Source organism: Mercenaria mercenaria, chromosome 14, assembly GCF_021730395.1.
Source record: "Mercenaria mercenaria strain notata chromosome 14, MADL_Memer_1, whole genome shotgun sequence".
NCBI lineage: Eukaryota > Metazoa > Mollusca > Bivalvia > Venerida > Veneridae > Mercenaria > Mercenaria mercenaria.
Window position 1 is genome coordinate 38,765,857 of NC_069374.1, and position 26,897 is coordinate 38,792,753.

General features: G+C 36.0%; 1 protein-coding gene across 1 annotated transcript in view; it reads left to right on the forward strand.

Annotated features, from left to right (window-relative positions):
• LOC123539361 (calsyntenin-1-like) overlaps positions 1-26,897 on the forward strand; it is a 128,939-nt gene that overhangs the window by 58,232 nt on the left and 43,810 nt on the right. Inside the window, exons 5-8 of the mRNA XM_053523303.1 lie at positions 12,218-12,364; positions 14,340-14,531; positions 19,052-19,327; positions 24,138-24,319. Of these exons, the coding sequence (XP_053379278.1) occupies positions 12,218-12,364; positions 14,340-14,531; positions 19,052-19,327; positions 24,138-24,319 (797 nt within the window). The remainder of the gene's footprint in view (positions 1-12,217; positions 12,365-14,339; positions 14,532-19,051; positions 19,328-24,137; positions 24,320-26,897) is intronic.

Genomic DNA, 26,897 nt, shown 5'->3' on the forward strand with positions numbered 1-26,897 from the left:
GTGCATATTTATATTGTGAAGATCCTATACAAAACTACAGAAAGATCGATCATGGTATATTGAGAAAATGGGTTGATCAGATATTGTCAGATTTTTCAATAATCAGATAGTGGTGTTGCTGCTGTCATCAGAAGGAATCCTCTAGTGATTTATTTCTGGTCATATATCTTCTTGCTTCATGCTTTTCTGCCTAACAATGAAATATGTATGTCATATAATTATCTTGCTTTTATTTCATAATCATTTGATCAATACACTGAAGTAATTTTCATTGAGATATAATTTGGTGGATTTTAAAAACAAAAGATGGTTTAGACAGAGTTAAAGTTATATGACTGGTTAGTTATCAATAGCAGTTTATCTTAAACAGGGAAGAATAATGGGAAAATACAATATAATTGTCATGTAGTGGTCTATCAGGAAGTAGATATTAACATGCATCACTGTGGTATTCCTGATGTGACTAAGTGTAATATTTGGCCTCTATGACTAAGTGTAATAGTGGTCCGCTGTGGTATTCCAGAAATGCTTATGTGATTTACCAGGAATGTCATTATTATTGAAAACTAACTCAGGATTTTATTTTGAACTCGGGGATTTTATTTTGTTCTTGTAATAAATAAGACATGGCCTGAAAAGTAGTATATTAAATGAAAACCACAGCAAAAGAAATTGTTAATACTCTCACTCTTTGCTCCAATGATAAAATGATAGAAATCAGATAGCAAAAGGACTCCTTACATAGATACAATAGTTCATGAATTGTCTCCCTTTTTCACTTAAATTTCAGGTTAAAGTTTTCATGCACTTTCACTCTATCTCAGTTATTACTAAATGGATTTGATTCAAACTTAAAATAGTTGTTCCACCTTATCACCTACATCATATGACTTAAGATGCGTAACTCTGGCACCAATTTTTCTATTCTACGCGCCCCATTGTCTGCATCGGTGTTGGCGTGGGCTTTCTTGGTTAAAGTTTTTCGGCAACCTTTGTTTTTCTGTCATATCTTTGTTACTATTGCTTATATCTTACTGTACTTTCACATAAACATTGTCCAGCATACAAACAAGGTATATCAGAGCTCCAGATAAGTGCGTATTTGCGCAATTGAAATTGCAGAAAACCCAGTTTAATTTAAATTGTGTGCATACTAAAACGCAATTAAAATTCCTAATACCCAATTCATAAAAAGTCACTTGCGTATCTCATTTTCCTTAATAATAAAACGGGTACGAGACTTTAACGCTAGACAACTGACTGGTATTACATTCCCGCAAAACAGGTTAGAATTTATCGGAAATATCAAAGGACCATTCAGTCGGCTGATCGGTGTTATTTGGACGCCTTGTAAACAATTTTTTTTAACGCCAATAAAATGTAAAAAAGGGCAGTAAACAACATTGTTGCAGCACAAACAAAACAAATTAGTGGGATATCTTGCTGTTCAACAATGACATTTATCTCTTTGTGACGATGTAGTGTCACCGATACTGGATGACATCTTATGGGAGAACGCATATTGCGATGAACACATCGTTCTGGATATTGATGAATTGATCTCCAACTACATTTAAGTGAAAAAGAAAAGAACAGTATGGAACAAAAGTATCTCATATACATTGAATGATTGGAGAAAAAATATCTTTGGTACTATGAATTAAAATACACATGTTTACATTGATTACAGGCATGAATTTTTTTTTTAAAAAAGACAGTACTGTTTTAATTAATCACATTGTATTAAACATTGAAGGGTGCTATTGATTTATAAAAAGTACTTTTATGTAGTTAGTCAGTCCTGGTAAATGATGTTACCATGTTACCATAAGCAAAAAATACTCAATTGTTTGTGCGAGATTGGTGAACTACCCAGTTGGTTTTAGCAAATACCCAATTACTTCTGAAAAGGATGGGTAATGATACTATTTTTACCCAATTCAGATTTCCAATACCCAATTCAGACAAAAAGTGATGGATAAATACCCAGTTGCACCAAAAGCTTATCTGGAGCTCTGGTATATGCAGGGGCTTGGCCCATTATACCCAAGGTCAAGGTCACAAAGTTGTTATACTTTGAATTATTTTCATGTTAAATTTTTATACGCCCGTTTGAAAAACGGGACGTATTATGGGAACGCCCCTGGCGGGTGGGCGGGCGGCGTCCACAGACCTTGTCCGGAGCATATCTTCTACATGCATGAAGGGATTTTGATGAAACTTGGCACAGTTGTTCACCATCATGAGACGGAGTGTCATGCGCAAGAACCAGGTCCCTAGGTCTAAGGTCAAGGTCACACTTAGAGGTCAAAGGTCAAATTCAAGAAAGACTTTGTCCGGAGCATATCTTCTTCATGCATAGAGGGATTTTGATGAAAGTTGGCACAATTGTTCATCATCATGAGAAGGAGTGTCATGCGCAAGAACCAGGTCCCTAGGTCTAAGGTCAAGGTCACACTTAGAGGTCAAAGGATACAAGAATGAAAACTTTGTCCGGAGCATTTCTTCTTCATGCATAGAGGGATTTTGATATAACTTGGCACAAATGTTCACCACCATGAGGCGGAGTGTCATGCGCAAGAACCAGGTCTCTAGGTCTAAGGTCAAGGTCACACTTAGAGGTCAAAGGATACAAGAATGAAAACCTTGTCCGGAGCATGTCTTCTTCATGCATAGAGGGATTTTGATATAACTTGACACAAATGTTCACCACCACGAGACGTAGTGTCATGCGCAAGAACCAGGTCCCTAGGTCTAAGGTCAAGGTCACACTTAGAGGCCAAAGGTCAGATACAAGAATGACTTTGTCCGAAGCATTTCTTCTTCATGCATGGAGGGATTTTGATGTAACCTGACACAATTATACACCATCATAAGACGAAGTGTCATGCGCAGTTCTCTTCTTTCGAATTACTTCCCTTTGTTGTTACTATAAATAGCTTATATTGTAACTTTTTCATTACTAGTGATAGGGAAAAATCGAGACCACTTTTCTGTAGTACAATATGCATGCTACATCCAATTTTGAGGTTTATTTTGACCAGTCTCTACCTGGTAAAGATTTTTGTGAGGACTTACAATTTTTTTTTTTTTTTTTTTTTTTTAAGATTAACTTCCCTTAGTTGTTACTATAAATAACTTATATTGTAACTTTTTTATAATTGACCGTAGGGAAAAACCAAGACCACTTATCTGTGGTACAACATAGATGTTACTTTCCAATTTTAGGTGTATTTTAAGGTATCTCTACCTGGTAAGGAGTTTTTTTTTGTGGACTTAGAAAAACAAAACACTTAGTTATTACTAAACAACCACAAAGTTAAAACTCCATTTGCAAATACAGGTGCTAGAGTAAAGAAATTTGCTGTGACGGGCGTATATTGTGACATTCTTGCACTCTTGTTTTTGAAAGCTTTGTTTATAGACATATCTTTGGTTCTTAAAAAGATAATGACTTGAAATTAAAAATATTTCTTTATAATGTGTGTTACAATCCCCATAACTCTAATTGTATTTTTTACAGAATTATGCCCCTTTCATACTTAAATTTTTTGACAGTCTTCACTTTCTTGATGTTACTTTAGTACTATATAAGATAAAGACTTGGAAACTTGAAATGTATTTTTATCATCATCATCTGCATGAGTGGTAACAATCCCCATAACTCTTGATTTGTAATTTTGACCAAATTATGCCCCTTTCATACTTAAATTTTTTGACAGTCTTCGTTTTCTGGACATAACTTTGATACTATATAAGGTTATGACTTGAAACTCAAAATATATTTTTATCATCATCATCTGAATGTGTGGTAACAATCCCAATAACTAGTTTGTGTTCTTGTTAGAATTATGCCCCTCTTATTGAGACATATATTCATTTTACTATCAAATCGCCGAATAGTGGAGCATGCTGTCTTACGGACAGCTCTTGTTAAAGGTTAAAGTTTTTCGGCAACCTTTGTTTTTCCAGGGGTGTAAAATTCCACTCGCCCGCTCGCATTGGCGAGTTAAAGTCTGGATAGGACGAGTGGATCTCGCTGTATACTCGACCGATCGGGCGAGTGGTTTTTACGTCGTAGCTTTAATGAAATTCAGAAATTACATCTTGAAAAACGTCAACAAACTTTGAGATAGTTCAGTTGCTACTTTGATTGACTGGAATTTACCTGCGAATCGTAAAGATATCAAAACGTCAATCATGCCGGTAATTTTCCATTCCGAGAGCACGTGCGACCTGCGTAATATCAAATTTACATTTCCGTTACTTTTGTTTATCGACCAGTACACAAAAAAAACGCGCGTAGTGCATTCATTTTTTAACATCGCTTGAGAAGTAATACAATTTGAATTATACTAAGATTTCAATAAAATATCGACGGAAATGTAAGCAAATTTGTATGAAAACGGTCGAATTTTCATATAATCATTTGTTAAATTTCAAACAGCGAGATCTTAATTACTGATTTCTTTCTAAGAGAAAATAAGTGATACATACTATGGGCATAAAATTCGGACTTTTGACCAGAAAGAACAAAAAACAGAATTAAAAAATCTTAAATAATGAAAAAGCGGCAGTAATTTAAATACATTGAGTAAAACGATTTTTTTGGCGATTTTTTTGGCGAAAAGGTTTCTGTTAGTGCGGCGGAATAGGTTACGTGACCTCGTGGACGTAAATAGAAATGTGGTTTTAAAATAAAACAAAATAATGTTGTTACGGTTTTTAATAAGTTTTAAATGAATCTTTGTACATGTATTTTTTTTTATAAAATATTCTTCTCAAACGATAATGTAAATTCCTTGAGGGCAAATAGGTCACATGGCGCGAAAAACTGTAATATGACGTAATGCCATGACAATCTCGTGCAACAATACCGCTTTGATCTCCACTTCAGATGTCATGATGCCGACACACTTTTAGCTCTTTGAGTGGATGTTAATTGATGATGAAAACAGGCCATTTACTTAGTTTATCAACAGAATAATTACCGATGATCGTCAACTCTTTTTTTTTCGCTTTCAAGACGGGTAGGTGGATGATGAATATTGTGTCCATATTTTTAGGACACTTTTTAAAATAATTATTTTTCGGGAAATATGTCTTGAGAAAAGGAAAATAACTGATGTTTAATACTTTCCTGACACTTTGGGAAACTACGGTAGGGGTTAGACTGTGATTATTTTTACTATCGATGCAGTTATTATGGAGAGCAACTTGATGGTGGAGATCACAAAATTAGTGAAAGAAAAATGTCTGGTGTGAAAAAGAAATTTAAGAGTAACAGAAATGAATAATCAAAAAGGAAACGTAGTGTACGAGCTATGTGTTAGTTTGAAATTTGCTTGTTGTACATAATACTCATTCCTTACTACGTGAGTTTTAAAAATGTTAATTATTAGGGCGAGTGACTGTCCACTAAGGGCGAGTAGATTTTACTAGCTACTAGTCCTGCAGGGCGAGTGGTGTGAAAAAGAATTTTACACCCCTGTTTTCTGTCATATCTTTGTTACTATTGCTTATATCTTACTGTAAGTTCACATAAACATTGTTCAGCATACAAACAAAGTATTTGTAGGGGCTGAGACCATTATACCCAAGGTCAAGGTCACCAAAGTGTTATACTTAGGTTATTTTTAAGGTTAAAGTTTTTTGGCAACCTTTGTTTTTCTGTCATATCTTTGTTACTATTGCTTATATCTTACTGTACGTTCACACAAACGTTGTCCAGCATACAAACAAATTAGTTGCAGGGGATGGGCCTATTATACCAAAGGTCAAGATCACCAAGGTGTTATACTTGGAATTATTTTCATGAAAACTTGTTTATAGACATATCTTTGGTACTTTAAAAGATATTGACTTGAAATGAAAACTATTTCTTTATAATCATGATGTGCAAGTGTGTGTTCATGTGTGGTTACGGTCCTCATAACTCTAATTGTATTTTTGACAGAATTATGTCCCTTTCATACTTAAAGTTTTTGGCAATCTTCGCTTTCTGGATATAACTTTAGTACAATATAAGATAATGACTTGAAATTTAAAATGTATATCATCATCATCTGCATGTGTGAAAACAATCCCTATAACTCTGATTTGTATTTTTGACCAAATTATGCCCTTTTCATGCTTAAATTGTTTGACGAAACTTTGTTTTCTGGACATAACTTTGGTACTATATAAGATAATGACTTAAAACTCAAAGTATATCTTTACCATCATCATCAGTACCCCTTCCATACTTGATCTTTAATGCCTCTGAATAGTAGGGTCCTTTTATATGAATCCATTTTACTGTCAAATCACCGAATAGTGGAGCATGCTGTCTTACGGACAGCTCTTGTTCATGAATTATGCCCCCTTTTACTGAGAATTTAAGGTTAATTTTGATGCATTTTCACTGTATCTCAGTTTAATACAAAATGCATTTGATTCAGACTTGAAGTGGTTGTTCCACAGTTCTCCTGGGACAGCTGTTGTTATTATGTCTCCCGCCACACAGTGGTGTGGGAGACATACTGATTTACTTCTGTCTGTCAGTCTGTCTGTGTGTGTCTGTCACAATCCTTAAAATTGTCCGCACTGGTAAGTTGAACATTTCTCATCCGATTTTCACCAAACTTGAACAAAATGTGTTTGCCAATAAGTGCTCGGCCAAGTTCGATAACTAGCCAAATTGGCCGAGGCACTTTGGAAATATGGCCCTTGAATTACCAAAAAAACACTCAGATTTCTTGCGCATTTTTTGACCTCAAAAGGACCCCTATACTACTCTTAAAAGTAGTCCTTTTGGTGTCAAAAAAGCACATGGACATGTGCTCTAAGTAAACAGTATATAAAGACTGACTTACTATTTAGATGATTAGGCAGTTGTGGGAGACATGCATTTTTCTCAAAGCAGCTTTAGTTATTCCTTGTATTTCCAAAGAACCTTAAGGTTAAGAAGTAGGCCTTGAGAAACAAAAATCAAACAACACCAAATCATAGAAAGAGTTGTTTGGCATGAAAATTGAACAGCATGTAAAACATGTATATTACTTTACGATACAAGTGTCAGTATACTGATATAAACGTTGAATTCCAGAAAATGACTGCCTATAGGGGCCCCACTTCCGGACAGTCAAACGCCTTTAAAAACTCACCATTTTCAAAGAACAGTTACACATGTTCGTTTTGATGCATTTGCAATAGCGTGCGAGTGGTGAAATTTCACATAACAAGGTGAAACACAGTTTTCAGCAATTGTTTATCTTAATTTCTTTACAAATGGCATCATTTTCAAAGGGAGACAACCTTTTCTAGACGATTACTTAAAATAATCGGAAAAAGTTGTCTCCCTTTGAAAATGAATGCCATTTGTACTTAAAATATTCCGGAAAAATTGTCTCCCTTTAAAAATGAATACCATTTGTAAAGAAATAAAGATAAACAATTGCTGAAAACTGTGTTCCATCTTGTTATGCGAAATTTCACCACTCGCACGTTATTGCAAATGCATCAAATTGAACATGTGTAACTGTTCTTTGAAAATGGTGAGTTTTTAAAGGCGTTTGACTGTCCGGAAATGGAGCCCCTTTAGGCAGTCCTTTTCCTGAATTCAATGTTTATATCAGTATACTGACACTTGTTTCGTAAAGTAATATACATGTTTTACACGCTGTTCAGTTTTCATGTCAAACAACTCTTTCTTTCTATGATTTGGTGTTGTTTGAATTTTGTTTCTCAAGGCCTACTTCTTAACCTTAAAGATACACTTGTTACAATTTCTTGTTTAGTTTGCTATTATGTAAATTTTATATACAACTTGGAGATGCCATGCAAAAAAAGGACTACATGGCCTTAAGTTTTAACACTTAACTTTACATTTGGAGAAAAGAAATCCAAACAACGCTAAATCATAGAAATGAAAGGTTGTTTCACATGAAAATTGAACAGCATATAAAACATGTGTATTACTTTACAAAACAATGTTGAATTCCAAAAAAAGGCTGCGTAATACTTTCAGACAGTTCAACATCATTAAAACCCCACAATTTTCAAAGAACTGTTTGGTTCCTGTATGCAGTCCTTTTGTTCATATATATTTCTGTCAAAAATCCATAAAAAATTAGTACTCTGAAAGGTACTTTTACAAGATATTCTTATGAATAACCAAAAATATTGAGCAGAAAGTAGTAATAATGCAGAAAATTTACATTCTTCTTGCATCTGTACCAATATCTATCTTTTGTTCATTTGTTTAAATATAGTGCTAAGGTGTGGATTATATTATTAAAATCAAGTTGATTATGAACATTTTAAGACAATTGTTGTTTGCTAATAAACAGGTAGCCCATTCTTCACTGTATTGAATTTAACATTACAGCAATCGCTGTTAAATAGTACTAGTTTGTCTGAAAGACTTCTATTAATAAGAAATTTTATACTTTTTGTTTGGTTGTCATGGAAATGAATAAAGAAATGTTATCTTACTTTTGTAGGAGTATGTGACATTTAGAAATAATAGCTATTGAGATTAGGTTACTATGTGATACAGTTTCATCTCCAGTATTATTGTTGATAAAATATATCAAACAAGGTTGCAGAGGTTTCATTGTGTTTGTGTCCCCTCCCCCATCCATGGGGGATGGACAGACAGGGAAGTGAGTGGCACTTAGATTTGCCTGTACGTTTCTCCGTTTGTGTTGTGCATATGTCGTCAAACATCATACTATTAGGATTGTTATTCAACATGTGAAGTTGTAAACCTAGCGTGGTGTTCGGGATTTCACTCAGCCAGAACAGAGTTATGGCCCCTAAATTAAAAGTAGAAATATATACATACAGAGCTTTAGCTTTGTGTTGCATGCAAAGTCACAAAACCATATAGAAATGTTGTTCAGCATGTAAAGTTGTGCACCTACTGGGTTTTTATTAGCTCACCTGTCACATAGTGACAAGGTGAGCTTTTGTGATCACCCTTCGTCCGTCGTCAGTCCATGCGTGCGTCAACAATTTCTTGTCTGCATGATAGTGGTTTCATTTATGATTTTATTTTAACCAAACTTGCACACAACTTGTATCACCATAAGATCTCGTTTCCTTTCTTGAACTGGCCAGATCCCATTATGGGTTCCAGAGTTATGGCCCCTGAAAGGGCCAAAATTAGCTATTTTGACCTTGTCTGCACAATAGCAGCTTTATTTATGATTTTATTTTTACCAAACTGGCACACAACTTGTATCACCATAAGATCTTGGTTCCTTTCTTGAACTGGCCAGATTCCATTATGGGTTCCAGAGTTATGGCCCCTGAAAGGGCCAGAATTAGCTATTTTGACCTTGTCTACACAATAGCAGCTTCATTAATGATTTTATTTTAACCAAACTTGCACACAACTTGTATCACTATAAGATCTTGGTTCTTTTCTTGAACTGGCAAGATTCCAGAGTTATGGCCCCTGAAAGGACCAGAATTAGCTATTTTGACCTTGTCTGCACAATAGCAGCTTCATTTATGATTTGAATTTAATCAAACTTGCACAAAACTTGTGTCGCCATAAGATCTCAGTTCCTTTGTTGAACTGGCCAGATCCCGTAAGGGTTTCAGAGTTATGGCCCCTGAAAGGGCCAAAATTAGCTATTTTGACCTTGTCTGCACAATAGCAGCTTCATTTATGATTTGATTTTAAAGTAATAACCAAACTTGCACACAACTTGTATCACCACAAGATCTTGGTTCCTTTCTTGAACTGGCCAGATTCCATCATGGGTTCCAGAGTTATGGCCCCTTAAAGGTCCAACATTGGTTATTTTGGCTTTGCAGCCATATAGAGACTTCATTTATGGTTTTATTTGATACAAACTTCCAAAATATCTTCAACAACAATAAATCTTGGATTCCATGACATATCAGATCCAATCGTAGGTTCCAGAGTTATTTTATATCTGATTACCTCCCCTGATTGTAATTAAAATGGATTTATATCAGTAAGTACTTATAGGACTTATTTGAAATTTCATTATTGTCATTAGTTGGACTGAGCCAATCAGGGTAGATAACTATGGACTGATTTTATGTCAAATTACCTCCCTTTATTTCAAATTAAAATGGGTATATCTCTGTAACTAATGAAGATACTGATCTGAAATTTCATTTATGTCAACAGATTTATTTGGCAGATCCTTCTTTTGTTCACTTACAATAATTTTCTTTTTAATTACTTCCCTTTTATGTTACTATAAATAGCTTATTTTTAGTAACTTTTTAGCTCATCTGATTTTTTGAAAAAAAATGATGAGTTATTGTCATCACTTGAGCGGTTGTCGGCGTCGGCGTCGGCGTCGGCGTTGCCTGGTTAAGTTTTATGTTTAGGTCAGCTTTTCTCCTAAACTATCAAAGCTATTGCTTTGAAACTTGGAATACTTGTTCACCATCATAAGCTGACCCTGTATAGCAAGAAACATAACTCCATCTTGCTTTTTGCAAGATTTATGGCCCCTTTTGTACTTAGAAAATATCAGATTTCTTGGTTAAGTTTTATGTTTAGGTCAACTTTTCTCCTAAACTATCAAAGCTATTGCTTTGAAACTTGGAATACTTGTTCACCATCATAAGCAGACCCTGTACATCAAGAAACATAACTCCATCTTGCTTTTTGCAAGAATTATTGCCCCTTTTGGACTTAGAAAATCAGTTTTCTTGGTTAAGTTTTATGTTTAGGTCAGCTTTTATCCTAAACTATCAAAGCTATTGCTTTGAAACTTGGAATACTTGTTCACCATCATAAGCAGACCCTGTACATCAAGAAACATAACTCCATCTTGCTTTTTGCAAGAATTATTGCCCCTTTTGGACTTAGAAAATCATTTTTCTTGGTTAAGTTTTATGTTTAGGTCAGCTTTTATCCTAAACTATCAAAGCTATTGCTTTAAAACTTGCAACACTTGTTCACCATCATAAGCTGACCCTGTACAGCAAGAAACATAACTCCATCCTGCTTTTTGCAAGATTTATGGCCCCTTTTGGACTTAGAAAATATCAGATTTCTTGGTTAAGTTTTATGTTTAGGTCAACTTTTTCTCTTAAACTATCAAAGCTATTGCTTTGAAACTTGCAACACTTGTTCACCATCATAAGCTGACCCTGTACAGCAAGAACATATCTCCATCCTGCATTTTGCAATAATTATTGCCCCTTTTGGACTTAGAAAATCATTTTCTTGGTTGAGTATTATGTTTAAGGCAACTTTTCTCATAAACTATCAAAGCTATTGCTTTAAAACTTGCAACAGTTTTTCACCATCATAAGTGGACACTGTACATCAAGAAACATAACTCTATCGTGCTTTTTGCAAGAATGATGGCCCTTTTTAGACTTAGAAATTCATGGGTAGGACAATATTTCTATTATACAAAAAAATCAGATGAGCGTCAGCACCCGCAAGGCGGTGCTCTTGTTTATTATTGGCCGTAGGGAAAAACCGAGACCACTTTTCTGTGGTATAACATGGATGGTACCTCCAATTTTTAGGTGTATTTTACAATCTGTACCTTTTAAGAATTTTTCTTTTTGGTTAAATTTCTTCCCTTTGTTGTTCCTGTCCTTTGGACTTACATATTTTTTCTTTGGACTTACATATTTTTTCTTGTCCTCAAGTGCAATGATAACAGGTGAGCGATATAGGGCCATCATGGCCCTCTTGTTTGGGATTTACTCTCCCTACCCCCTCATGACACATTACATTGTCAACATAATTATGGCATACAGTGACAGGAAGCGAAGGCATCAATAAGTACGGAACATTTTTTTTTTTTTTAAATATGTAAATAAACAGTCAGCTACTTTGATAGTTCGGTTTTTAAGGTTTGTGCATTCAAAGGTCAAGGGGAAAGACTGCTGACCCATTTTGTTTTTTTACGTCAGTAGGTCAAATGTCAAGGTCACAGTGTCTGAGACTGAAAACTGTTTCAAATCAATAATTGGAGAATGTTGGAGTTTAATAATGGCCATCCCGTTAAATAAGTTGATTTGTAGAGGCCAGTGAGTTAGTCATATTGTTTTTTAAATGTCCAAAGAACACTGTTGGGGTTAGTTGTTTGTAAACAAACATCAATTTAGATATCTTGCAGTTGCAGTTACTGAAGGCAAAGCTATTTTACCCAAAGGTTGTGCGCAACATACTGCAATAACTGCTACAGAAAATCTATAGCAATCTTTTGTATTTTATATCCAGGTAACTTGAAGAATACTGAGAAGGTGAGCCATAAAGATCGATACAACTTTATACTGAAGGTTGTGGCCCGGGACTGTGCTGGTATGGTCTCTACTCCAGTATTTATCAACATTGATGTAAAAGAAACTTGTAAGAATGGATGGACAGGTAAGGGTTTCAGCTTTAATCAGGACCATAAAGAAATTTGCTGCTGATATAATCAGTTGGTAAGTCATGCTCAACCCATACAGCTGTCTGTAGGTTTAATGAGTTGTAACAAGTGGAAAATTAGTGCTTGTGAAAATTCTGATTTTGGAGTCGATCTACGAGAGCTGTTGAAAAATAATGTAGATTTTTGCTGTCAATAGCCACCTTTTGTGTATAGTGCAATTGTAATTCGGTCATACATTTTTTGTAACATTTTTGTTGACATGCGAAGCACTAAGAATGTTTTAATAACTATAGCTATGCATAACCAGCCCAGCTACTTTTTCATCTCTCATGATTGGAATTCGACCGCTGATGTTTGCACTAATAGTCCACTTATTTACCTGAAAATACGCATAAGTGCAGCAAAAGTCGAGGTGTTATACACATAAAGCATGGTGTCGTTGGAATGGGGAGGCAGAAATAATGTTTGTTATAGTTTAAACATCTTTTTTAACCATTGACAAATGAAGAATTTTCAATAAAGTAACCAACTTATTTTCATATTATTTCATAACAGAAAAAATGAGTCTCTTAATGATGAATTGGTTCAAAATTAATAGACATAGATATGCCTGCTTTGAATAAACAAAGGAGCAACCGCCAGAGGGACTGCTAATAAAATTAAAAATGACATTGTAATAAATATGTACTCCTCGATCGTGAGTGAAGTTAAGACTAGCCAATGAACTCCAAGAGACTGAAGAAGGCGCTGTTTAGTTTACCTTAGACAGAGATTTTTGTTGTTTTAACCTGTCAGTAAAATGAAATTGGGGGTTTTAACTATGACTGTGACTCAGTGCAGACTTGGAGCGCCGGTATAAATTACAGACTCCGGTACATACCGGATTAACTAAATTTGAACGAAAATATCTTAACTGTATATATTTTGTAACCATGGTGATACTAACCCTAACCTTTAGTCAGTATTTTATGCATATTGTACACTAAATGCATGCGGACATGCAAAAATATGCATATTTTTGCCGTGTGCTACAATTGATAATCACTTTCGGGCATGCGCAGAAGACCGCTCCAAGTCTGCAATGAGTTACATCGTTTAACTATAAGTTGGTTATAGATCATTTATTGACATTCTGATGCATTAAGTTTTGCCTTCACTATGCCGTGCTCTGTTTCAGCAAACTTAATTGCATTAGAATGTCAATAAATGACCTATAACCTATACAACTAAGTATAGTATTGCTGTTGATCGAGAAGGCATGTAAAACTGTAATTAGCTCGCATAAATAATCAGACATTTGCGTAGATAAGTTATTTAGGCAAACACAAACTGAAATTAATAAACTGATGAAGCAGACTTGTTAGGTCATCTTTGTCTTGATCTTCATGTGGTACAAACGATTCACAAATGGCCCAGAATTGCTAAAAGACAGGGAAGGTCAACAGAGAAAACTGTCTGAGATGCTTGGCATAAGTGTTCATACTGTTTTCAGTATTCAAACCAAACAACGGTAGCTAATGACTAGCTACTTTTCATCAAAATTCACTTTTTGAAGGAATGGATTAGAAGTTGCTCAGATGCTCAACCTTATCTTGATACAATTTGCTTCAAAAATTTGTGTAACATACTTCATGTGAAGGTGGACTGTATTAAAACTTTGTTATTTGGAGGATGGCCCAGTGTGTGGGGGCAACTGTGTCCTATGGACACAGTTCTTGTTTTTTCATGTTTTTAGATGGTAGGTTATTTGTAAGTAATGCAGACTTTTCAGTTAAGTTTCAGTGTAAGCAGCAAGGTTCCTGTCACTGCAAATGTGACAAATGCCCCTTCTGGTAGTGGACTTTTATTGCTGGACAGTCCTCTTGTTATCCAGAGTTAGCCTTGAAGAAGTAGTAAATTAAATTGGAATGTTTGTATATTTGATTTGCAGTTTCTTTTGAACATCACATTACTGTCTCTCTCCCTTTTCAGATTTTCCAGAGCATATAGAATACACACCTGGTTCTGGACGTAAACAGCTTACCAGTAATGCCCATCTACGTATCTGTGACAGCAAATGTGTTCCAGACCATATCAGCACAAAGTTAAGCCTAGCAACCAAACACATTGGAAAGGGCTGCGACAGGGATACATACAGTATTACTTCCCAAAGAAAACTTTGCGGTGCGTGTTTTATATCATATTGAACACGTTTTTAGCTCGACTTTTTGAAGAAAAAGTAGAGCTTTTGCACTCGCATCGGCGTCGCCGTTGGTTAAAGTTTTTGATAAAGTCAAATATCTCTGTTACTATCAAAGCTTTTGACTTGAAACTTAAAATACTTATTTACCATCAAAGTCTGCACCAGGAGAAACAATCCCGATAACTCTGATTTGAATTTTGATGGAATTATGCCCCTTTTTAACTTAGAATATTTTGTTAAAATTTTTGATAAAGTCAAATATCTCTGTTACTGTTAAAGCTTTTGACTTGAAACTCAAAGTAGTTATTTTCTATCAAAGTCTACACCAGGAGACACAATCCCCATAACTCTGATTTGAATTTTGACAGAATTATGTCCCTTTTTATCTTAGAATTTTTTTAAAAAAAATTTGATAAAGTCAAATATCTCTGTTACTATTAAAGCTTTTGACTTGAAACTCAAAGTAGTTATTTTCTATCAAAGTCTACACCAGGAGACACAATTCCCATAACTCTGTTTGAATTTTGACAGAATTATGTCCCTTTTTAATTTGGAATTTTTTTTACTGGCAAAGCTCTAATTCAGAGTCAAGCACTGAGAAAAGTTGAGCGCGCTGTCTTACGGACAGCTCTTGTTTTATCAGTTATTACAAAGATTTTACAGCTTACGTTAAATAAACTAAAAAGCTGCTTCCTATACTCATTGTCCGTAAGTGATGCAGACAAATTGCGCTAAGGGTTAGGAGCTTTAACACTGTACACCTTGTTTAGCCGTACACCACGATGTCTGTACGCTTGGTGTGGTATGAGCATTCTGTTTTCATGATGTTAATTATTCATCGAAAATCATTGGACCATCTGTGAATTTTGTTAGACTATTGCACAGAGAAATTGGTATATATATATGTATAAGCTTGCATGTTTACAAGCAGATAAACTATTTATACTGAAGGTAAATGTGTCTTGTGAGATCTAAACATCATGTCTCAACAAAGAGTTTTATGGTATAGCTCTGCTGCATCATTGCTCTCATGAGAGAAATGAAACACTGCTTATGTCAAGTTTAAGGTAGGAAGGAGACAGTTAATGTTTTATCAGTTTTTATCTAATGTACAATATGATACATTTTTGAAATGCTCATTAGCTCGACTATTCGAAGAATGGGGGAGCTATCCTACTTGTCCCGGCGTCGGCGTTTGCGTGAGCGTTAGCGTCACACAAATGTTATAGTTTGCGTACCACCCCAAATATTTTCAATTTTTTGCATACTTGTTTACCATCATGACCCCATTCTGTAAACAGGAGCAGACAACTCTATCAAGCATTTTGACTGAATTATGGCCCCTTTTCAACTTAGAATATGCTTATTGTAATGTTAAAGTTTGCGTACCACCCCAAGTGTTGTCAAAGTCCATTGAGATATTGTTTTCATATTTTGCATACTTGTTTACCATCATGACCCCAGTCTGTAAACAGGAGCAGACAACTCTATCAAGCATTTTGACTGAATTATGGCCCCTTTTCAACTTTGAATATGCTTATTGTAATGTTAAAGTTTGCGTACTATCCCACAATAGTTAGAAAGTCCCTTGAGATATTGCTTTCATATTTTGCATACTTGTTTACCATCATGACCCCAGTCTGTAAAAAGGAGGAGGCAACTCTATCAAGCATTTTGACTGAATTATGGCCCCTTTTCGACTTAGAATATGCTTATTGTAATGTTAAAGTTTTACTCATAGCTTATATTATACCTATCAAGCACTGAGAATAGTCAAGCGCGCTGTCAACTGACAGCTCTTGTTTTGAGAATACAGATATATTATATGATAGCATGTGGGTGTAAGACCCTCTTGTCTGTCCATCTGTCTGTCAGTCATAATTCTTGTCTGGAGCATAACCCAGCAATCCATGAAGGGATTTTTAGCTTGACTTTTTAAAGAAAAAGTAGAGTTATTGCGCTCGCCCCTGCATCACCGTCGCTATTGGTTAAAGTTTTTGATAAAGTCAAATTATCAAAGCTATTGACTTGCAACTTAAAACTAGTTTACTATCAAAGTCTACACCAGGAGAAGCAATCACCATAACTCTGGTTTGAATTTTGAGAGTTAGGCCCGTTTTTTAACTAAGAACTTTTTGGTTAAGTTTTTGATAAAGTCAAATATCTCTGTTACTATCAAAGCTTTCAACTTGAAACTTAAACTAGTTATTTACTATCAAAGTATACACCAGGAGAAACAATGCCCATAACTCTGATTAGTTATGCGCCTTTTTTGTTAAAGTTTCATAAAGTTTTTACTAGCAAAGCTCTATTTCAGAGTCAAGCACTGAGAATAGTTGAGCATGCTGTCTTACGGAGAGCTCTTACAATATTACTTGGCACAAATGTACCCCATAATAAAACGATACGTCATGAACCCTAGCTAAAAGGTCAAGGTCACACTTGGCGGTCAAATGGTAACATAGCATAAACAGGGTCTGTTTGGTGTATGGTTGAAAACTCATACATTAAGGGATTACAATATTGCTCGGTATAAAGTTCCCCATAATCAGACGATACGTTATGCACAACATCCAAAACCCTAGCTCAAGGTTCAGTAGGATTTTTTCCTGTCCGGTCCATATGTTTGTCATGCAAAACAGGATTGAATATAAGTTGGTACAGATATTCTCCAGGATGAGGTGACATGTCATGTGAAAAACCGGACTTTCAGCTCGAAGGTCAAGGTCACACTTAAAGTTCAAGGACCAACAGGGCTTTTTTCCAATCCGGTCTGTAACTCAACAATCAAAGGGATTTTAATATTACTTGGCACAAATGTAACCCATATTATGGCAAAATGTTGTACATAAAACCTAGACCCCTAGCTCAAAGTTCAAGGTCACACTAGGAGGTCAAAGGTCAGTATGTTTTTATGCCCCCACTTTGGGGGTGGGCATATAGATTTGCCCTTGTCCGTCCGTCCTGCCGAGAATGTTGTGTCGCGCCTAGCACCAAAAGTATTTGACGTAGAGTCACAAAACTTTACAGGAATGTTGGTCAGCATGTGTAGTTGTGCACCTGGGGTTTCGCGTCCGGATTCATTCAGTCATGTAGAAGTTATGGCCCCTGACTTTGTAAAAATTGGTCATTTTAGTGTTGTGTCACGCCTAGCTCCAAAAGTATATGACTTAGAGTCACAAAACTTTACAGGAATGTTGGTCAGCATGTGTAGTTGTGCACCTGGGGTTTCGCGTCCGGATTCATCCAGTCATGTAGGAGTTATGGCCCCTGACTTAGTAAAAAATTTGTCATTTTAATGTTGTGTCGTGCATAGCTCCAAAAGTATTTGACCTAGAGTCACCAAAGTTTACAGGAATGTTGGTCAGCATGTGCAGTTGTGCACCTGGGGTTTCGCGTCCGCATTCATTTAGTCTTGTAGGAGTTATAGCCCCTGACTTAGTTAAACTCATGGTAGCTCCAAAAGTATTTGACCTAGAGTCACCAAAGTTTACAGGAATGTTGGTCAGCATGTGCAGTTGTGCACCTGGGGTTTCGCGTCTGGATTCATTCAGTATTGTAGGAGTTATGGCCCCTGACCTGGGAAAAAATTATCATTTTAATGTCATGTAGTGGGGGCATCTGTGTCCCATGGACACATTTCTAGTTTCCCCTGAATTTTCAATAACTCTGTCATCCATCAAGGGATTTTGATATTAATTCACACAAATGTTACCCATAAAGAGATGTACGCATCACCCTTAACCCCAACTCAAAGGTTTAAGGTCACAGAGGTCAGAGGTACAATTCTTGTCAGGAGTATTTCTCAGCAACCACTGATTGGAATTTAGCATAACTTCATAGGAAACTTCACCAGAGGAAATGCACTTATTGTCTTCTTATTCCAGTTTGGTGATTTTTCACTGTGTTATAATTGCCCTTTGATTATTCAACAATAGTGTGCTACAGTACAATTCTTGTCCGAAGTATTTCTCAACAACCACTGGCGTCAAACTGGTGTTTCTGGTCAATAACTTTTGTTTCGGTAAAGATATTTGAATAAAACTTGGTATGTATGTAGCTTGTATCAAGACAAAGGCTGGGATTGATTTTGGGGTTTCTGGGTTCAAGGTCAAGGTCACTGTTACTTAAAATAGAAAAGGGTTTCCGGTCAATAACTTAACTTAGGAATGAGCTATCATGATGAAACTTGGTGTATAGAAAACTTATATAAAATTGTAGCTTGGGATTGATTTTGGGGTTTCTGGGATCAAGGTCAAGGTCATTGTTACTAAAAATAGGGTTAGGGTTAGGGTTTAGGGTTAGGGTTGTGCTTTAAAGTGGTGCACTGTGATTCAGTATACTTTTTTATTCTTATGAAAAGTGTTGAAAACCTGGTTTCGTGGCATTGCCGCGTTTCTTGTTGCTCTTTTAATATGCTATAATCATATTCATCCATTGGTTTTACCGATATTTTCTTGTTCAGTATGGTTACAATGAGAATGACAACTATCTTATATAGGAGCCAGTGAAGACAGTGTTGACCTTCTGCCACCACCATCATTGACCGCTAATTGGACAAATGCAATTCCAACAGACGATGGACATGATGGAGACAAAGTATACATGTTTAACGGAGTTGATATTGCTGTGGAGGTACCAAACAATCATGTGGATCACAGATTGCACAAACATTTCACAATATCCACGTGGATGAAGCACACATTCCCAAATACTGTAGTGAGCAGCCACAAGAAGGGAAACAAAGAACATTTGCTGTGTATGTCTGATGGAGATGGTAGGTTTTAATACACCCATTTTGCACAGGCATATTTTATCAGTCAGTCAATAGTTTCTGTTTCTGGGCTCTAAATCACAAAATACAATAGAAATAGGTTTCAGACTTTCAGGATAAGCACCAGTTGAAGAGGATCTTTACTGTAGGTCAAAGGTGAAGGTCACAGTGACTCGGAGATGGTTTCCAGTCTCTTTAAGTCTTAAAGGAGGACAGCTATGACTTTCAAATTTCACATAATGATTAAAGTACTGTGAGAGGAAGGTCCATACCAATTTAAGGGTCAGTGGCTCGACGGTCAAGGTCAGTGGGACCTGGCTTAACTTCTGGATTTTCTTTTTCATTTCCGGCCTTTAAGTTACAGCTTTAACCCTTTCCCACATCAATACGTTTATCACCATATCTGTCAATTACCAAACAAACGTATTGACCCATGTCTATCGATTACCCTATAAAAACGTATATTATCGAGTATCTGCCATTTGAACAAAAACATCTATCCTCGTATCTCATTATCAATCGCTTTATTTTCATTCTTTTCCTAAAGAAAAGAATTCCGGATGTTTACTAACGCAAAATATGGGATTTCGTCATCATTATTTCCATAAAATATCATGTGGTTACTATTTAAATTTATCGAGTACTTTGCAAAATAAGACACCAGGGTTTTTTCCTACATGTGCATGACGCTATGTCATGGAAAATTACTGTGAAAACTACTTGCAACTGGCCAGTTCGCGGGACTTTCCTCGTTCTAAAAATAACAACCATTTAACATCTAAGTATTTTTAAATGTGTTAGGTCATGAAGGTTACGCATGATATATGCGGATTTCCCATAAACAACAATTTGTGTATACGATGGCTTAGAATTTATGGCCTTACATAACGGGAAGTGTTATCAAAACAGAAGGACCCCGACTTCCAAATATTTTTTGACACCCCAAGAGTTAATTGCAGCGGAAGTCACCAGTGATGTACCGACGTTTGATCAGCAAAATATTACGTAATATTATCTAAAAATATTTTAATTTTTAGCACAAGAGTCGGTTACGAGTCTCGATGTCAGCGATCTTTTTGCACTTTCAGAAATTTTACGATCCGTTATTTATGTAGTGTTATTCAGTTTGATGGTTGTTTTTTTATATAAATACTTCCCGATTCCAATTCGGAAGATGAGTTTATTAACTATAATTCAAACTTTCAAACATCAAAATGAAATTGTATATGAATATCAATGTGAAAGTAATCCAAAACAGAATTTTGTGCCTAAAAATATATTTCCAGTACTTTAACACTTTATATCTTCGAAACTCAAAGAGAAACTGCAATGAATTTTATATCATCGGAAAGAGAATTTAAATTGCTATAAACTTTATATTGACAAAAATAATGTCAAACTTACAGAAAATATTAAAATAATGATATTTTTAACATAAGTGTGTGTAATCACAAAATAATGCCAACACCTCTGTTCAGATAAGACAGTCACGCTTATCAGCCATATACCGATTATTGATTATTGATTATCACTTATCAGTGTTATGTAAAGGAGGTTACTTTGGCTTCTGTTCTGTGTGATAAAGAGTTAAAACTTTACAAGTAGGTTCAGTAGGTCAACAATCTGACTTAAGTACTTGATCTTCTAAACGAAGATCTGAGAACGACCCATTCACATACGTCTTCTGTATATTTTGGATTTCCAGTATTGCTATTTTTATTTTAACCAATCAGATGACTTGTTCGAATGTCAAAGAGTAAGAAAAATGTGCAATCATTCCAGGGCTCGAACCCGAGACCCCTAGCTTACAAAGCAAGTGGCCTACTGACTGAGCTAACCGGCTGTCTGTCACATTTCGACATAAGAATTGTAAATATCAAAAGTCAAGGCTACAGGTAGATTTGCAAAATGTTGTAAGTTAAGCTTTGATTGGCTAGCGAAAGGGTCGTTAGAACGAGGCTATGAATAGGTTGTTCTCAGATCCTATGCGTAGCGTAATAGGAGATGTACTTTAGTCAGATTGAGTAGGTCAAAAGTCAAGACTGCAGTGACCTGGAGAGAGTAAATGGTTTCAGGACTCCCAGACATAAAGTATTATAGCTATGGCTTTCAGACATGAAGTAGTGACTAAGTACTACTACAGGAAGATCCCATTAAATTTTGAAATCAGTATTGTTCGTTTTATTCAACCTGGCGGGACGGAGTTAATCTCAGACATATGCAGAAAATGGTAATCGCAAAAAACAAGCAAAATATGTAGAGCAATATAATTAATTCTGTAATCGGTAACCAACGACTAAAATTCAACGCTACAATGGTTACATGTACTACATACCCTGCACAGTAATGTAGTGGACAGTCGAAACCCCGCCCCACCAGGTCAGATAAAATGCACTATAGCTTAAAGGTAAAAGGTCACGCGGACCCTAATTTCTGGTAATTTTTAGCTCGCCTTGAGCACAAAATGCTTATGGTGAGCTATTGTGATCATGCTGTGTCCGTTGTGTGTGTGTCCATCTGTCTGTCATCAACAAAATGGCAGCCATTTTATTTCCATGGCAACAAAAAACAAAATGGCGGATTTGTTAAATTTCCAGATACATATTTGAACAGTATTTACTTATATCTTGAAAATAATTATGTCCTCCGCCCCCTCTGGGGGAGACATATTATTTTTGCCCTGTCCGTCCATACGTCACACTTCATTTCCAATCAATAACTGGAGAACCATTTGATCTAGAACCTTCAAACTTCATAGGGTTGTAGGGCTGCTGGAGTAGACGACCCCTATTGTTTTTGGGGTCACTCTGTTAAAGGTCAAGGTCACAGGGGCCTGAACATTGAAAACCATTTCCGATCAATAACTAGAGAACCACCTGACCCAGAATGTTGAAACTTCATAGGATGATTGGTCATGTAGTGTAGATGACCCCTATTGTTTTTGGAGTCACTCCGTCAAAGGTCAAGGTCACAGGGGCCTGAACATTGAAAACCATTTCCGATCAATAACTTGAGTACCACTTGACCCAGAATGTTGAAACTTCATAGGATGATTGATCATGCAGAGTAGATGACCCCTATTGATTTTGGGGTCACTCTGTTAAAGGTCAAGGTCACAGGGGCCTGAACATTGAAAACCATTTCCCGTCAGTAACTTGAGAACCACTTGACCCAGAATGTTGAAACTTAATAGGATGATTGATCATGCACAGTAGATGACCCCTATCGATTTTTGGGTCAGTCTGTTAAAGGTCAAGGTCACAGGGGCCTGAACTCCGAAAACCGTTTCCGATCAATAACTTGAGAACCTCTCGACCCAGAATGTTGAAACTTCATAGGATGATTGTTCCTGCAGAGTAAATGACCCATATTGTTTTTAGGGTCACTCCGTTAAAGGTCAAGGTCACAGGGGCCTGAACATTGAAAACCATTACCGATCAATAACTTGAGAACCATGATTGAACATGCAGAGTAGATGACCCCTATCAATTTTGGGGTCACTCTGTTAAAGGTCAAGGTCACAGGAGCTTGAACATGGAAAACAATTTCCGATCATTAAACTTGAGAACCACTTGACCCAGAATGTTGAAACTTCATAGGATGATTGAATATGCAGAGTAGATGACCCCTATTGATTTTTGGGTCAGTCTGTTAAAGGTCAAGGTCACAGGGGCCTGGTCATGTAAAATCATTTCCGGAAAATAACTCGAGAACCACTTGACCTAGAATGTTGAAACTTGATAGGATGATTGGACATGTAGAGTAGATGACCCCTATTTATTTTGGGGTCACTTGATCAAAGGTCAAGGTCACAGGAGCCTGAACAGTGACTTGAGAACCACTAGGCCAAGAGTGTTGAAACTTAGCGGGATGACTGGACATGCCAAGTAGATGATCCCTATTGCAGCCAACCATCAGTGTCTCTTTGACTTTCGCTCCTGACCCCTATTGACTTATTGCCTATAGGACTTTGCATTGGGGGAGACATGCGCTTTTTTGCAAAAGCAATTTCTAGTTTCTCTATTTTTTCCAGCTATAATGAAAGAAATTACCATATTTTACATCTAACAGTCAAGAAACATAAGAAATTAATCTATTTAAAAGGTTATTTGTTGAATAAAAAATTCAGCAGTATGTGAATGATGTCATAAACACACAACACACTTAAATGGCTGCCTCCGTGATCAGCTATTTTCTTAAATTTCTGTCCTATCTTTTTCAATAAAGGTCTGATTTTAAAAAATTCTTTCAGTCTTTTGGACGGATTGTAATGGCTTTGATATGAAATTGACTTTCTGTCAGGCATTCTTTTCCCTTTAAAAACATAGCTACCAGAAGGCTTGGTCACTTTCCCTAGGTGTAATATATATAGTTGAAACTTTAAAGATCTTGTGTGAAACTGCCTGCCTGATTTTAAAATAATATCACACAAATGGTCCTTGTGTGACCTTCTACCAAGATTGTTCAAATTATATTGATTTGTCATAAAACATGCCTACCAGGGGGAGTTGTCACTTTTAACTTCACACTCGAAGTGCTCAAGGTGAGCTATTGTGACCAGTCCTTCAAAAACTAGGTCAGTAGGCTCTGTTAATATAGAGGATAAATCAGTTATAGATTTCAAGACATTTTCAAACTACATAACTTCTTCATGAATTATATTATATACATTGTCAATATGTTGCCACCCTTTGAAATTTGAACTTTGAAGATGTTGGCATGCAATATGTTTTGTGAAAAAAGGTGGGTGATGTTGGTAACTCTGTTACAAATTCTTGTTATATTTAATTTTTACTTGTTTCTAACCATTCAGGAATGAATCGTCATCACTATGCTATATATGTTCACAACACAAAGTTGATATTTGTGTTACGGAGAGAAAGCGAGGATGCAAAAGACCTAGAAGTGTTCAAACCAGCGGAATGGCGCTGGGATCTCGATCAAATAAATGATGGAGAGTGGCATCACTATGCTATCAGCATGGACTTCCCAAATGTAAGATTAATAAATGTTTAGTTTATATAACTTTATTCTGGCACTTTTGTAACAAATGTTTGTAGGTAATGGCACACTTGGCTTCTTTGTGAAGAAAGTGCATGTGTTTGAAGGAGGTATAGTGATGTAATTGATAGACTAAGCCACAGAACATAAACATGTGGACAGCTTATACCTTACGCTACTCTTGTATTGCTACTTCTGATTTCAGAGGTTTATCTTTTATCCATTGGAGTGAAGGAATAATTGTTTGCTAAACATTTGAATGTGATTTACTTGCTGCAATGCTGTTTTAAGGACAATAATTTAAATGAGTAAATACGATTAAGACTGAAGTTGCAGACCATTTTAAGAGCCATTAGTGAGGTCACAGTTTTAATAATTTAGGTATGGCATGATTTGAGGTACTAAGAATCTTTGTCTTTCATTGTAGTTGTGTCAGTAATGGTGATCTAATGCAGAATTGACATTAACATGAAACTTCAATATACAAATGACATTGTAGGTGACAAATGCTGTTGAAGGTCACAACTGACTACCTTTTTTAAGATGTTAAATGAATGTCAAGTGCAAAGAATACATAGTTCCAATATGTAGAACAACTGAATAGATTATTTACAGATGTTTTTAAGCATTCTGCAGAACATCAGCAAAGTTATGAAGAATGCATATATAGAATTGCAGGATTATCTTCCCGGTTATGAAGAATGCATATATAGCGTTGCAGGATTATCTTCCCGGTTATGAAGAAGGCATATATAGCATTGCAGGATTATCTTCCCGGTTATGAAGAAGGCATATATAGCATTGCAGGATTATCTTCCCGGTTATGAAGAATGCATATATAGCATTGCAGGATTATCTTCCCGGTTATGAAGAATGCATATATAGCATTGCAGTATTATCTTCCCGGTTATGAAGAATGCATATATAGCATTGCAGGATTATCTTCCCGGTTATGAAGAATGCATATATAGCATTGCAGGATTATCTTCCCGGTTATGAAGAATGCATATATAGCATTGCAGGATTATCTTCCCCAAGTTTTGTAAGGGAAACTAAACCTGCTTATACCAGAACAAAGTCTAATCATTTAGAATTTGCTGCACCATATATTCGTGTTAGTGGAAATAGAGTTGGTAGTTTAAAAAATATGCCGTATGAATTCAACTTTAATGGTCATGGTCTGTTTTTATCCAATTTTCATTAATTCATTTCAAAAAAATTATGAGGATTGAAGAATATATGAATCTTTGTTGAATCGATTTAAGACTCTACCTGTACTTGATCCAAGAAATTAAGTTTAGAAAGTAGTCTCAAATCTTCAGGATCTGATTGGTTGCTTCTGGGCAAAATGTTTGAATTTGACTAATGGGAATGTTGCATTTTGAGAAAGAGATGCCCTATGGGAACAATCTAGATAAACACCTTATCTGCTGCATGAGTCATTCTCTTTGCAATTGAATATCACTGCAGTAAACATCATTTACTGCGAACACGGTTATAACAAATTTTTAGTTATAAGATCTCTGTGTATGTTCTCTTCTTTGTTCTTTATAAAATAAAAGGTTACAGCAAACAGGGTTATTGTGAATTATTGGATATAAGGAGCACATTTCATGTCCCAGTGTGAAAAAATACATTGAAATATTAGAAGTAGTGAACTCCAAACATAATCACATTTTTAGCTCGACTATTCAACGAATAGGTAGAATTGTTGGACTCAACCATGCATCGTCGTCGGTGTCCCGATTTGGTTAAGTTTTTATATGTAAGCTGGTGTCTCAGTAACCTTTTGTGGGAATGAATTGAAACATTACACACAGAGTCACTGTGAAGAACTGACTTACTTTGCACAGGTTTCATAACTCTGTTTTGCTTTTTAACTCTGCTGACAACAATTGTGTCCGCTCCATATATCTTGAAACCCTCTAAGGATTTTATGAAACTTTGGTCAAATTATCACCTCATTAAGACGATGTGCAGAACTCATGAGTCAGCCATGTCAACTCAAGGTCAAGGTCAAAGGTTTGAGCCTTCCATTTTATGTCCACGCTGTATCTCCTAAACCCCTTGAAGGATTTTCATGAAACTTGGGTCAAATGATTACCTCATCAAGACAATGTGCAGAACTAATGAGTCAGCCATGTCGGCTCTAGGTCAAGGTCAGAACTCGGGGTCAGTGCTTTCACTCAATACCATTAACCCTTTCACTAAGACTGGCTTGCCTTTAAACAACATCTGCTTTGAAACCTTTGGGTGGAAGTTGATGAAACTTGGCCTGGATGTTTTTTAGGTTGTTCTCTTTCAAAGTTGTTCAAACGGTTCTGCTTGGTTGCACATAGGGCCCACCAGAGCTAAAAATGAAAAAAAAAAGTCTTTTAACAACATCTCTTAAACTGCTTGTCCAATTTCAAAACAATTTCACACAAATGGTCCTCTTGTCAAAGTTATTCAAGTTGTTATGATCCATCAAAAAACATGGCTGCCAGGGTGTGTGGTCTCTTTCCCATATATATATATATATATATATAGTGGAAACTTTAAAAATCTTTTGTATGAAACTGTATGCCTGATT